We start from the raw sequence: 13321 nt of genomic DNA on the forward strand, positions 1-13321 counted from the left end.
TTCAAACTGCTTGTGTGAGTAAAGGAAATGCATCTTGACAACTATTTTTACTCTTCTCCTGTGGAAGAACAACGCTCAGAGTACACCAGGACAACCCATGTAACATGGCAATCAGGCAGAAAGGACCAAAGAGTTCTAGTTTCAGTGAAGAAATTCTGTATGTGAGAAAGATGAATTATAGGACTTGCTGTTTTGACCCTGCTCCTGTGGAACTATAATACCCAGAATTTACTTTGACCAAGGCAGAAAATTTAAAAATAGCAACTGTGAGACATAACTAGTGGGAAAAGATAAAATTAATTTCATTTGTTTCAACTTTTTTATACAGTTACAACTGTTAAATAAAGAAAAATTGAGTTGAGTATTGTTTGGAAAGTCTTTTTTTGTGTTGCTGATGTTTGCACTTGATTATGAGACATTTTGGACATTGCAGCTGGAGTCAATCAGCCAGACCAAGATAATGGCCCTGAATTTACGGTCAGAGACATATCTCCGGAGTACGCCTCCGACCCGCGAAAGATCTACAAACTTACCTCCTGGGTCCAAAGCTACGGAGAGTACAGGTCCTGGGCCTCTAGGCGTACATCTGCGTAAAGGCCCACGGATCCCAGGGACGCAGGTGATTCAGAAGTGTCCCTAGGATCACGTGGGCATGGTCCTCCAATGAAAAAGGAGGATTCCATTTACGAACGGAATCCCCACAAACCCTACTGGAATCCCCAAATAATTGAACAATTTAGACAACTGTAATAAAAATAAATGTTCTGATTTTCAAATTTAATTAAAAATCCCTTCATCATATGCAAATACAATAAAAATAAAAAATGTTGAAAAATAATTTTAAACATTTTATTCCAGGCCAATATTTGTATAAACTAATTTTAAGTGTTTGTGCATCATTTTTTATTTTAAAACTTTTAATTTAAGATTTATTATAACCCTTACACTGGTGAAAGCAGGCCCTACGCCTGCTTTTACCAGCTGTAAGAGTTTCATGGGCAATTGCTGGGCAGTACTTGGGCAAATAGCCCAACTCTGCACCAGCAAAAGTGAATTTCTAGTCGGTTCGGATTATCTGTCAAGGAAACCCGGAACTTGCAGGGCCTTTCAGAAGGCTTATGATGGTGTACGCTGAGCATACACTGTCACGGGGACTGTAAATTCTGGGCCAGTGGCAAATAACCACCTGGTCGGGTGTTGCTTAGTAGAGACTCCACAGTGTGACAATATTTCCTTGGTACTGCCGTATCAACAACAGCTACAGCAAGCATTACACGTCCCTCATGGGGAGGAAATATCATGCAAACAACTCTTCAATAATCATGCAAATAATAAGTTCGGAGATGACATGAAAATTGGTGGAGTGGTAAATAGCGAGGAGGGATGCCTCAGGCTACAGGACGATATAGACGGGTTGGTCAGATGGGCAGAATAGTGGCAAATGGAATTTAACCCTGAAAAGTGTGAGGTGATGCATTTTGGGAGGACTAACAAGGCAAGGGAATACACAATGAATGGTAGGATCCTAAGAAGGACAGAGGGTCAGAGGGACCTTGGTGTGCATGTACATAGATCCCTGAAGGCAGCAGGACAGGTAGATAAGGTGGTTAAAAAGGCATATGGGATACTTGCCTTCATTAGCCGAGGCATAGAATATGAAAGCAGGGAGGTTATGATGGAGCTGTACAAAACGCTAGTTAGGCCACAGCTGGAATACTGTGTGCAGTTCTGGTCACCACACTATAGGAAGGATGTGATTGCGTTGGAGAGGGTGCAGAGGAGATTCATCAGGATGTTACCTGGGCTGGAGCGCTTCAGCTATGAAGAGAGACTGGACAGGCTGGGGTTGTTTTCCTTCGAGCAGAGAAGGCTGAGGGGGGACCTGATTGAGGTGTACAAAATTATGAGGGGCAGAAATAGGGTAGATAGAAAGGAACTTTTCCCCTTAGTAGAGGGGTCAATAACCAGGGGGCATAGTTTCAAGGTAAGGGGCAGGAGGTTTAGAGGGGATTTGAGGAAAAACTTTTTCTGGAACTCACTGCCTGAAAGGGTGGTAGAGGCAGGAACCCTCACAACATTCAAGAAGCATTTAGATGAGCACTTGAAACGCCATAGCATACAAGGCTACGGACCAAGTGCCGGAAAATGGTATTAGAATAGATAGGGCTTGATGGCCGGCGCGGACACGATGGGCCAAAGGGCCTCTTTCTGTGCTGTATAAATCTATGATTCTATAATAAGAAATTTTTGAGGAGGGTAGAATAAACATAAATTAAAGTACTTATAACTAACTGAAGGGAATACTGCAAATTTAGCATAGAAAGTAGATCAAGATACTTTATGCAACAATAGCTTGTATTTATATAATGCTTTTAATGTAGAAAATGTCCCACGGTGTACTTTATAGAGAAGAAGAAAAAGTACTGATAAAAGGAATAAAGAAGTGGATGCTGAGTTATGTTGTACCAGTTAAGTTTTAAACGTTATAGTTTAATGTAATTTATTGGAGAGCATTCCAGGTTTGAATAACTGAAAATGTTTCTTCCAAACTTCTCCTTTGTCCTTCTCACTTTATGCCCCCCTTTTACCAATTCACCAACCTAAGATAGTAGAAACTATCTTAACCCTCTTAAAAACTTACAGAATTTTGAAAACCCCTTAGCTCTGTTCCAGTGAAAAGAGCCCGAATTTTTCCAAGTCATTCATAAATTATAACCTCTAATTGAAGCTTCACTGTCCCCTTTCCATGACTCTAATCTCCTTCCTGACTGCACAAAATAGTTCAATTATGTTCTAACCAACGAGTGTATAAATTTAGAAAGTTTTCTTGCTCTTATTTTCAATGCTATGTTAATGTATAAAATCCCGAATCCCATTTGCCTTTTAAAACCTTTTCTAACTTTGCTTCCACCTTTATAGATCTAACCCTAGATTTCTGTTCTTCCATGACAAGAATCTTACATTTAAAGTATATTTTGCACTTTTTCCACCTAAAATCTATTGCTTCACATTTTCTGCATTGAAATGCAACTGCCTAATTCATTAACCAGTCTATGAACTATTATGGTAAAAGCAAACTGTAATGATATTCCTCTTGCTCACATCGAAATCATTTATATAAATTGGGCGAAAAAAAGATGTTCCAGCACAGATTGCTGGGATTTACTAGCAAACCCACCAATCTGAAATACATCCACCTTGCCACCCAAAAGACAGATTTCTATCAGTGCCAGTATGTCAATAGATTTATCCACCATGAGTTCATGGATGGTGAGAACTTTGTTCACAACAGTGAGCTTTCTGGAGAGCAATACAGTTTGGGGCAGTGACAGGAGCAGAGGGGAGGGGAGGTAAGAGGAATGGGGAGGAGATTGAAAGGTTAGCTCCTGAGCAGCAATATGGGCAAGATTAGGATGAGACTGGTGGGATTGCTGCTCTGGCAGAGCTAGCAATGGATGCCACAATGAGAATTACGGACAGTATCAAGGGTCAAGTAGGGGGTTGCCACAGTCTTGTTCAAGAGGGACTCAAATGTGGGGTGATGGCAAGTTGGAAGATAGTCAGAGGGGTAGTGTTGGTAGACTGAGGAGCCTGGAGTAGTGATCAGAGAAGGCATGGTGCTTGAGAAGGAAGAGGAGAATAGAAGCATAGCTATATAAGATGAAGAGAAGCTGAAAATTAAGCAGGGCTTGGAAAAGACAAATGGAAAGTGAATTAGGAGGCTCAGCTGTGGACTGGCAGCCACAGGAAGTAATCGGTTGGGTTGCATAGAAACTAGAGTGGTGCCTTCAAAAAGTCTGCTTTGGATAAAACAGGACTTCTATATAAATTCCTGAGCAGATTTAAGATTTTACTGAAAAACGGAATATTATCACAAAATAGAAAAATAAGAGCTGGGCAATCCATTCCTCTTATGAGCCTCTCAAGTGACTTTTCATTTTTACAATTTAGTAGAGGTCAATAAATAGATGACAGAGTGAGATGGCGATTGATGTGCTTTGTTATTGAAACAGAATTGTCCAGTGGAGCTGTTACTCGAGATTAATTTATGTACTGGCTTGCCCAGCTTGTTGCATAATAGGGTCAACTGTGAGCTAAAACTACTATGCTGATACTGAACATTGCAGTATCTCTTATGTTGCCATAAGAGAATGAGAGTTGATTTATTTGAGTTTAATGGAGGTTGAAGCTCGTTATACCAGTATAAACAGATTGCAACTTTTATTGTTGTTCTTCGTTGATCAGAATTGTTTATGAACACAGGGCTAAAAATTTTGAGTATGCTGGAAACCTGCCAGTAACAGTGCCGGTCAAGGCTAATGGCCACCCGCTGAGAGAGCACAGGCAGCAACGGTATTTTGGTGCTGCCTGCGAATTAACTTCAGCGGAGCTTTGATTTTGTGGTGTAACACGCTCTTTCCAGTGCTAAGCTCAGCAGGAGGCTGAAGGTTGTGTCTGTCTCCCGCTTGCAGTGAGGGGGAACGGGGAAGAAAGGAGCGAAACTGTAGGCCATGTACGGAACAGTTGCCGTACTTCCTACAAAAATATTACCTGCCACCCGATGTTTGTTGATTTTTTTAATAGTTCAGGAAGGGACAGAGCGTATTCACATAAGAGTGCATTAGAAAGAGGGGTCAGAATAGGGAAAAATGGTAAAAGGACAAAATTAAAAGCTCTATATCTGAACGCACGCAGCATTTGTAACAAGATAGATGAGTTGACAGCACAAATAGAAATAAATGGGTATGATCTGATAGCCATTACAGAGACGTAGTTGCAAAGTGAACAAGGCTGGGAACTGAATATTATGGGGTATTTGCCATTTCGTAAGGATAGGCAGAACGAAAAGGAGGTGGTGTAGCTCTGTTAATAAGGGATGAGATCAGTGCAGTACTGAGAAATTATATTGGCTTAGAAGATCAAGACGTAGAATCAGTTTGGGTGGAGATAAGAAATAATAAGGGTAAGAAGTCACTGGTGGGAGTGGCCTACAGGCCCCCAAACAGTAGCCTCACTGTAGGACAGAGTATAATTCAATAAATAATAGAGGCTTGTAAGAAAGGTACGGCTATAATCATGGGAGATTTTAATCTTCATATTGATTGGACAAAGCAAATTGGCAAAGGTAGACTTGAAGAAGAGTTCTTAGAGTGTATGCGGGATGGTTTCTTGGAACAATATGATGTGGAACCAACCAGAGAGCAGACTATTTTAGATCTGGTAATGTGTAATGAGGTTGAATAAATTATGATCTCGAACTGAAGGATCCTCTTGGGACGAGTGATCAAAGCATGTAAAATTTCAAATTCAGTTTGAGGGTGAGAAAGCTAGTTCTCAAACTAGTGTCCTGAACTTAAATAAAGGTAGTTACAAAGGTATGAAGGCAAACTGGTTAAAGTGGACTGGGAAAATGTATTACAGGGTAAGACTGTAGAAAAGCAGTGGCAAACATTTAAGGAGATATTTCATAACCCTTAGTAAAGATATATTCCACTGAGAAATAAAGACCATAAGAGAAGGATGAACCATCCGTGGCTAATTAAGGAAGTAAAGGATAGTATCAAATTGAAAACAAAGGCATACAATGTTGTGAAGAATGGTGGAAGGCCAGAGGATTGGGAAATTTTTAAAAACCAGCAAAGGACGACTAAAAAAATGATAAAGAGAGAGAAGATAGCTTATGAGAGTAAGCTAGCAAGAAATATAAAAACAGACAGTAAGAGCTTCTACAGGTATATAAAAAGGAAGAGAGTAGTTAAAGTAAACGTTGGTGCCCTAGGGGATGAGTCTGAGGAATTAATAATGGGAAACAGGGAAATGGCGGAGACATTGAACAAATATTTTGTATCAGTCTTCACGGTAGAAGACACTAAAAGCATCCCAATAATGGATAATCAAGGGACTATTGGAGTGGTGGGGGGGGGGGGGGGGACTTAAAACAATCACTATCACTAGAGAAAAAGTACTAGGCCAACTAATGGGACAAAAGGTGGACATGTCCCCTGAACCCGATGGTGTGCATCCTAGGGTCTTAAAAGAGGTGATTGCAGAGATAGTGGATGCATTGGTTGTAATCTACCAAAATTCCCTGGATCCTGGAGAGGTCCCAGTGGACTGGAAAACCGCAAATGTAACGCCCCTATTTAAGAAAGGAGGGAGATAGAAAGCAGGCAACTATAGACCAGTTAGCCTAAAATCTGTCATTGAAAAAATGCTGAAGTCCATCATTAAGGAAGTGGTAGCAGGACATTTAGAAAATCATAATATAGTCAAGCAGAGTCAGCATGGTTTTCTGAAAGGGAAATCATGTTTGACAAATTTGCTGGAGTTCTTTAAGGATGTAATGCGCAGGGTGGATAAAGGGGAACCAGTAGATGTCGTGTATTTGGATTTCCAGAAGGCGTTCAACAAGGTGCCACATAAAAGGTTACTACACAAGATAAGAGCCCATGGGGTTGGGGGTAATAAGCATGGATAGAGGATTGGCTAACTAACAGAAAACAGAGAGTCGGGATAAATGGGTCATTTTCAGGTTGGCAAACTGTAACTAGTGGGGTGCCGCAGGGTTCAGTGCTGGGGCCTCAACTATTTACAATCTATATTAATGACTTGGATGAAGGGACTGAGTGTAATGTAGCTAAATTTGCTGATGATACAAAGATAGGTGGGAAAGCAAATTGTGTGGAGGACACAAAGAATCTCCAAAGGAATATAGATAGGCTAAGTGAGTGGGCAAAAATCTGGCAGATAGAGTTTAATGTGGGAAAATGTGAGGTTATCCACTTTGGTAGGAAAAATAAAAAAGCAAATTACTATTTAAATGGGGAGAGATTACAAAATGCTGAGGTACAGAGGGATCTGGGGGTCCTTGTACATGAATCACAAAAAGTTAGCATGCAGGTACAGCAAGTAATTAGGAAGGCAAATGGAATGTTGGCCTTTATTGCAAAGGGAATGGAGTATAAAAGTAAGGAAGTCCTGTTACAACTGTACTGTGGTGAGACCACACCTGGAGTACTGCGCACAATTTTGGTCTCCTTATTTAAGGAGGGATATACTTGCATTGGAAGCAGGTCAGAGAAGGTTTATGAGGTTGATTCCGGAGATGAGGGGGTTGTCTAATGAAGAAAGGTTGAGCAGGTTGGGCCTATACTCATTGGAGTTTAGAAGAATGAGAGGGGATCTTATTGAAGCATATAAGATTCTGACAGGGGAGATGCAGAGAGGATGTTTCCCCTCGTGGGGATGAACCTAGAAATAGGGGGCGTAATTTCAGAATAAGGGGGCACCCATTTAAAACGCTAATGAGGAGGAATTTCTTCTCTCAGAGGGTCGTGAATCTTTGGAATTCTCTTCCCCAGAGAGCTGTGGAGGCTGGGTCATTGAATATATTTAAGGTGGAGATAGACAGATTTTTGAATGGTAAGGGAGTCAAGGGTTATGGGGAGCGGGCAGGGAAGTGGGGTTGAGGCCAAGATCAGATCAGCCATGATCTAATTGATTGGCGGAGCAGGCTCAAGGGGTCAAATGACCTACTCCTGCTCCTACGTCTTATGAAATGAATACATCGGCATTCTCTGTAACACTAATCTTTCCCCAATGGTTACTTTTGAAAGTGTTTAAATGTGTAGTAATCGTGCCAGCTTTTAGTGGGTTTTTCATACTCGACACAAAATCATTATTTGATAAATTTATGGAATTTTGAATAAATTAATTATAATTCCTTAAAATCTTAAGCAGTTGAGTCCAGATTTGCTAGGGTGTCACGTTCTGGTGATGCTATCATAAACATAAAAGAGATCTTATCAGAGATGATCGTCAAACGTTGAAATGGAATTCTAGCCAGCCTGATGCTCTTTAGGAATTTGTTATTGTTATTTGCTGGGAATGCACCGAGGGATTTGCAGTTTTGTACAGGTGTTCAGTTCTGAACTAAAAGCTTGTTCCACAAGGTTTCACCCATTGGTTTACTGATCCACAAACATTGTAAGCCTCCCGGAAAGCCACCAGAAAATGCAACCCCCACCCCACTGATGGGCAAAAATGAAAGTATAAAATAACCTTGGCAAAGGAGGCGTTTGAAGTTCGGACATCCATCTGAGCTGTTTTCCACTTCATCCTCCATCCTCCTATACAATCTGCCAAGTCCTGCCAGACTCCTCATGGCTGTTAACACTGCTGAAGCACTTTTAGCGGCTGCACCCACTGGCGTGCTTTAGAGAGGGTGGCAATAGGAGCGGCAAAATCCATAATGGATGAGCGGGCATCAACTCGGCATTGCTCGCTGATTGACATCATGCTCTGACTCATTACAGTACTTTCGGCGAGCACAAGAAACAGCAGCGCTGCCGACATGCCAAAAATGGCAGCCATCGCGGGACCCGTCGGCAGTGGGCAATAGTGCGGTGGACGCAGTTTTTTCTCCCCGCCGAGTCTGGCGGTAACAGGTGGTGCTAAACCCCCCAAATTTTTAGCCCAGAGATTAATATCCACCTGCAGCTCAATTGCTCCATTTATTTATCTATTTATTGACCTATCTACCTGCCTGTTTAGTTATCTATCCCCTGTGGAGCTTCATCTGTTGGGAGCACATATCAGGAATTTGGCACAAAGGTTAGTGAGCCACACAGGATTGTATAGGTGAAGCGCCGCGGTATGAGTGCAAATTAGTAAATTCTCCCTAATTTTCTTTTACCTTATTGACATAGAAGCATTTTTTACAAATATTATGACAGACGTTTATCACGTTTTAATGTTACAGCAAAAGATCAAAATGAAACCATACTTATAAATCAATTATACAGAAACAAAATCTACCAGAGAACTAACATTTAAGTGGTTAAGTAAACTAACTAAATTCTACTTAACAAAGGAATAAAGCATTTTTAAAAAATGTATTCGTCTATGGGATCACTGGTAAGGCCAGTATTTATTGCCCATCCCTAATTGCCCTTGAGAAGATGGTGGTGAGCTGCCTTCTTGAACCGTTGCAGTCCATGTGATGAAGGTACTCCCACAGTGCAGTTAGGCAGGGAGTTCCAGGATTTTGATCCAGCAACAATAAAGGATCGGCGATATATTTCCAAGTCAGGATGGCGTGTGACTTGGAGGGGAACTTGGATGTGGTGGCGTTCCCATGCGCCTGCTGCCCTTTTATCCATGGAACATTATTATTTAATCTTAAACAATTGTAATGGCCACTACTTATACTATGAAAAGACTGTAATAGAAGTAAACCATCTCTTAGCAGAATCCTTGGAAGTTCAAAGCACACTAGCATGTATCCAAAATTTCCATTGGTACTTGTTGGTACTGCACCACCATGTCTATTTGTTCTAAATGACAATATTACCATTATCTATATTTTATTTAATTTTATTTTTCAGTTGTGTGGCTCTTCCCTGCCTCCCTCAAGAATCAGGCCTAAAAAAGGAGAGAATAGCACATATAAAGCATGTAAATTGACAATACATATTTGGTTGAGCTCAAAACTGCAGTTTCTTTTAGCCAAAATGGCAGTCAGCTACATTAAATGTACTGCAAATTGTAAAATTCAATTATTTCTGTAAATTCTAAATGATGGTGTTTAAATGTTACAGTAATCTAAGTTAATTAAATGCTCCAGACCAACTATTCAAAAAAAATCCAGTATCTATAGGTACAATAGTTTATGGGGCAGTTTTCCTGTTCCTGTGCCTGAAAATATTGGATCACCTGGCACAGAAGAAAATTGGCCAGGAAGATCACGTGCCTGTAAGGGTGCCTGTCCAAATTTCCTTCCATTCATTTAAATGTATATAAAGTTGGGCAAGTTCCGTTACAGGTGTGTCATCCTCCCTACCTAATTTTCCTCTACATGCTGTCCCCAGGCAATCTAGTTCACTCAGGCACAGGGAAAGCCTATCTCTATATTTCTTATGCAAGAAATAGATAACAGACGAATAACCATAGGGATTGTTAAGGTTTTTTTAATACTGATCATTGTATAATGTTCTTGAAGCTCTCCTCGCTTTCACACTTCACAAACTACAGCTCATTCAAAATGTCATAATTTGCATTCCACTCCGCACCAAGACCCCATTACCCCATCCTCAACAAGCTGCATCGGCTATCTACATGGAACCAATTTAACTTGATCCTTGCACTTGCCCCACACTACATCACTGGTCTCTTCCAGTTATATGTCCCTGCATAAACCCACTGCTTTTCTGATACTGGCCTATTACTTCTTCTCTGCTTCCTTGATCCACTATAAGTAGCGCTCCTTCAGCCATTGTGCTCCCACTCTGAAACTCACCGCTCAGGACTTCCTTCCTGCCTACAAAAGCTCCCTTAACACCCCTCTGTTTGTGCTTTTGCCCATCCTCCTTTTTTCCTCACCTTTCCCCGTCCTGCTCAGTGCCTATTCAGTATCCAGTCTTTGTCCACTATTCTGTACAGTGTTCTGAAATGTCTCTGCACAGGGGGAGTGCTATAGAAATGCAAGTCGTTGTTGTGCGTGATGAATTTGTTTCTTTAAAAAGTTAGTATTTTACATATTCATGTTTTTTTATGAACCTAGGCAATGTTGGAAGAGGGCATCACTCAAGCTGAAACATTTTCAGTTATGTACACACCAATTGCAGTGAAACCAACTGCTGCACAAATAGAAAAAATAAAAGAGGTTTTCAGGAAAAAACACCCTGCTTATGCCAACTACCTATATGCAGGTCAGTAAATGATATTGTTCATTGTACCATTCTCTTTCCTTTAAACATTTGGGGGGATAAATTCAGTATCACCCCATTTGGGGCGCAATTATCGGCCGGGCGCAAAGATTAGTGCCTGGCGCTAATTATCGTCTCCAACTGCAAACTTGGCTTTTATCGCCCCTGGAGGTGATTGGAGTGCTAAATCAGGCGCCACACACCTCTCTTAAGGCGCAAAGGCCGAGGAGCGAGGTGCTACCTCAAGTGTGCTGGCGAAGCTCATGTGATGTCAGTCAGCAATGGAACACAGACACACTGGCGCTGGCCAGTTCTTAAAGGGGAGGGTCGCTCTTGCTCTCCATTCACACCCTGCTCATTGCAGCCTTGAATCTTGGCCTGGAGAGACCTGTACATCAAATCTGTTGGAAAGAACAATGGAGAGGCCCAGGGAAAGAGCTCAGAGTGCAGCCCCCATATTCTCTTCTAAATTGATGCAAGGAAGATCAAACCAGAAAGAACCTGCAAAGTGTACCCAAAACTCCTCAACACAGCTTTAAATATCTCCTACAGTCTCCCTCGCTCACTCAGAATGCGTGGTGCAAAATTTCGCCGACAAAAAAGGCAGGAAATGGTCGTCTTTAAATAGCGGTCCCCCAGTCCCTTCCCGACTGCAAAACGCTCCCCTCAACCTGTCGTTGCTAGCGGCAGGCGGTAAGACAGAAGGTGCCACTCAATATCCGGTCCAGGGCACTACCGGGGCGTTGCACTCTCGACTGACGTCAGTGCAGGAGATCCCTAATTGCCCTTGAGAAGGTGGTGGTGAGCCGCCTTCTTGAACTGCTGCAGTCAGTGTGGTGAAGGTACTCTCACAGTGCTGTTAGGTAGGGAGTTCCAGGATTCTGACCCAGCAACGATGAAGGATCGGCGATATACTTCTAAGTCAGGATGGTGTGTGACTTGGAGGGGATCTTGGAGGTGGTGGTGTTCCCATGCGCCTGCTGCCCTTGTCCTTCTAGGTGATAGAGGTCGCGGATTTGGGAGGTGCTGCCGAAGAAGCCTTGGCGAGTTGCTGCAGTGCATCTTGTAGATGGTACACACTGCAGCCTTGGTATGCCGGTGGTGGAGGGAGTAACTATTTAAGGTGGTGGATGGAGTGCCAATCAAGCGGGCTGCTTTGTCCTGGATGTTATCAAGCTTCTTGAGTGTTGTTTGAGCTGCACTCATCCAGACAAGTGGAGATTATTCCAACACACTCCTGACCTGTGCCTGGTAGGTGGTGAAAAGGCTTTGGGGAATCAGGAGGTGAGATACTCGCCGCAGAATATACAGCCTCTGACCTGCTCTTGTTGCCACAGTATTTATGTGGCTGGTCCAGTTAAGTTTCTGGTCAATGGTGACCCCCCCCAGGTGTTGATGATGGGGATTCGACGATGGTAATACCATTGAATGTCATGGGGCGGTGGTTAGACTCTCGTTTGTTGGAGATAGTCATTGCCTGGCACTTCTGTGGCACGAATGTTACCTGCCACTTACCAGCCCAAGCCTGAACCAGGTCTTGTTGCATGTGGGCATGGACTACTTCATTATCTGAGGACTTGTGAATGGTGCTGAACACAGTGCAGTCATCAGCGAACATCCCCATTTCTGACCTTATGTTGGAGGGAAGGTCACTGATGAAGCAGCTGAATATGATTGGGTCTAGGACACTGCCCTGAGGAACTCCTGCAGTGATGTCCTGGGGCTGTGATGATTGACCTTCAACCACCACAACCATCTTCCTTTGTGCTAGGTATGAATCCAGCCAGTGGAGAGTTTTCCCCCCCGATTCCCATTGACTTCAGTTTTACTAGGGCTCCTTGATGCCACACCCGGTCAAATGCTGCCTTGATGCCAAGGGCGGTCACTTTCGCCTCACCTCAGGAATTCAGCTCCTTTGTCCATGTTTGGACCAAGGCTGTAATGAGGTCGGGAGCCGAGTGGTCTTGGCGGAACCCAAACTGGGCATCAGTGAGCAGGTTATTGGTGAGTAACTGCCACTTGATAGCACTGTCGATGACACCTTCCATCACTTTGCTGATGATTGAGAGTAGACTGAAGAGGCAGTAATTGGCCGGATTGGATTTGTCCTGCTTTTTGAGGACAGGACATAACTGGCCAGTTTTCCACATTGTCGGATAGATGTCAGTGCTGTAGTGGTACTGGAACAGCTTGGCTAGAGGCGCGGCTAGTTCTGGAGAACAAGTCTTCAGCACGATAGCCGGGATGTTATCGTGGCCCATAGCCTTTGCTGTTTGTAGTGCACTCAGCCGTTTCTTGATATCATGTGGAGTGAATCGAATTGGCTGAAGACTAGCTTCTGTGATGGTGGGGACCTCAGGAGTAGGCCGATATGGATCATCCACTCTGCACTTATGGCTGAAGATGGTTGCAAACGCTTCAGCCTTGTCTTTTTCACTCAGGTGCTGGGGTCCACCATCATTGAGAATTGGGATTGAATAGACTAGGCCTATATTCTCTAGAGTTTAGAAGAATGAGAGGTGATCTCATTGAAGCATACAAAATTCTTACAGGGCTTGACAGGGTAGATGCAGGGAGGATGTTTCCCCTGGCTGGGGAGTCTAGAACCAGGGGAC

General features: G+C 42.8%; 1 protein-coding gene across 3 annotated transcripts in view; it reads left to right on the plus strand.

The window, feature by feature from the left end:
- Nucleotides 1-13321, plus strand: part of LOC147115769 (spermatogenesis-associated protein 16-like) — a 258198-nt gene that overhangs the window by 114646 nt on the left and 130231 nt on the right. For all 3 annotated transcript variants that reach the window (XM_085990302.1, XM_085990301.1, XM_085990300.1), the window contains exon 6: nt 10562-10709. In XM_085990302.1, coding sequence (XP_085846428.1) covers nt 10562-10709 — 148 coding nt within the window. The remainder of the gene's footprint in view (nt 1-10561; nt 10710-13321) is intronic.

Source organism: Somniosus microcephalus, chromosome 6 (assembly GCF_052327205.1).
Source record: "Somniosus microcephalus isolate GS21.2 chromosome 6, FLI_Smic_1.0, whole genome shotgun sequence".
Lineage (NCBI taxonomy): Eukaryota > Metazoa > Chordata > Chondrichthyes > Squaliformes > Somniosidae > Somniosus > Somniosus microcephalus.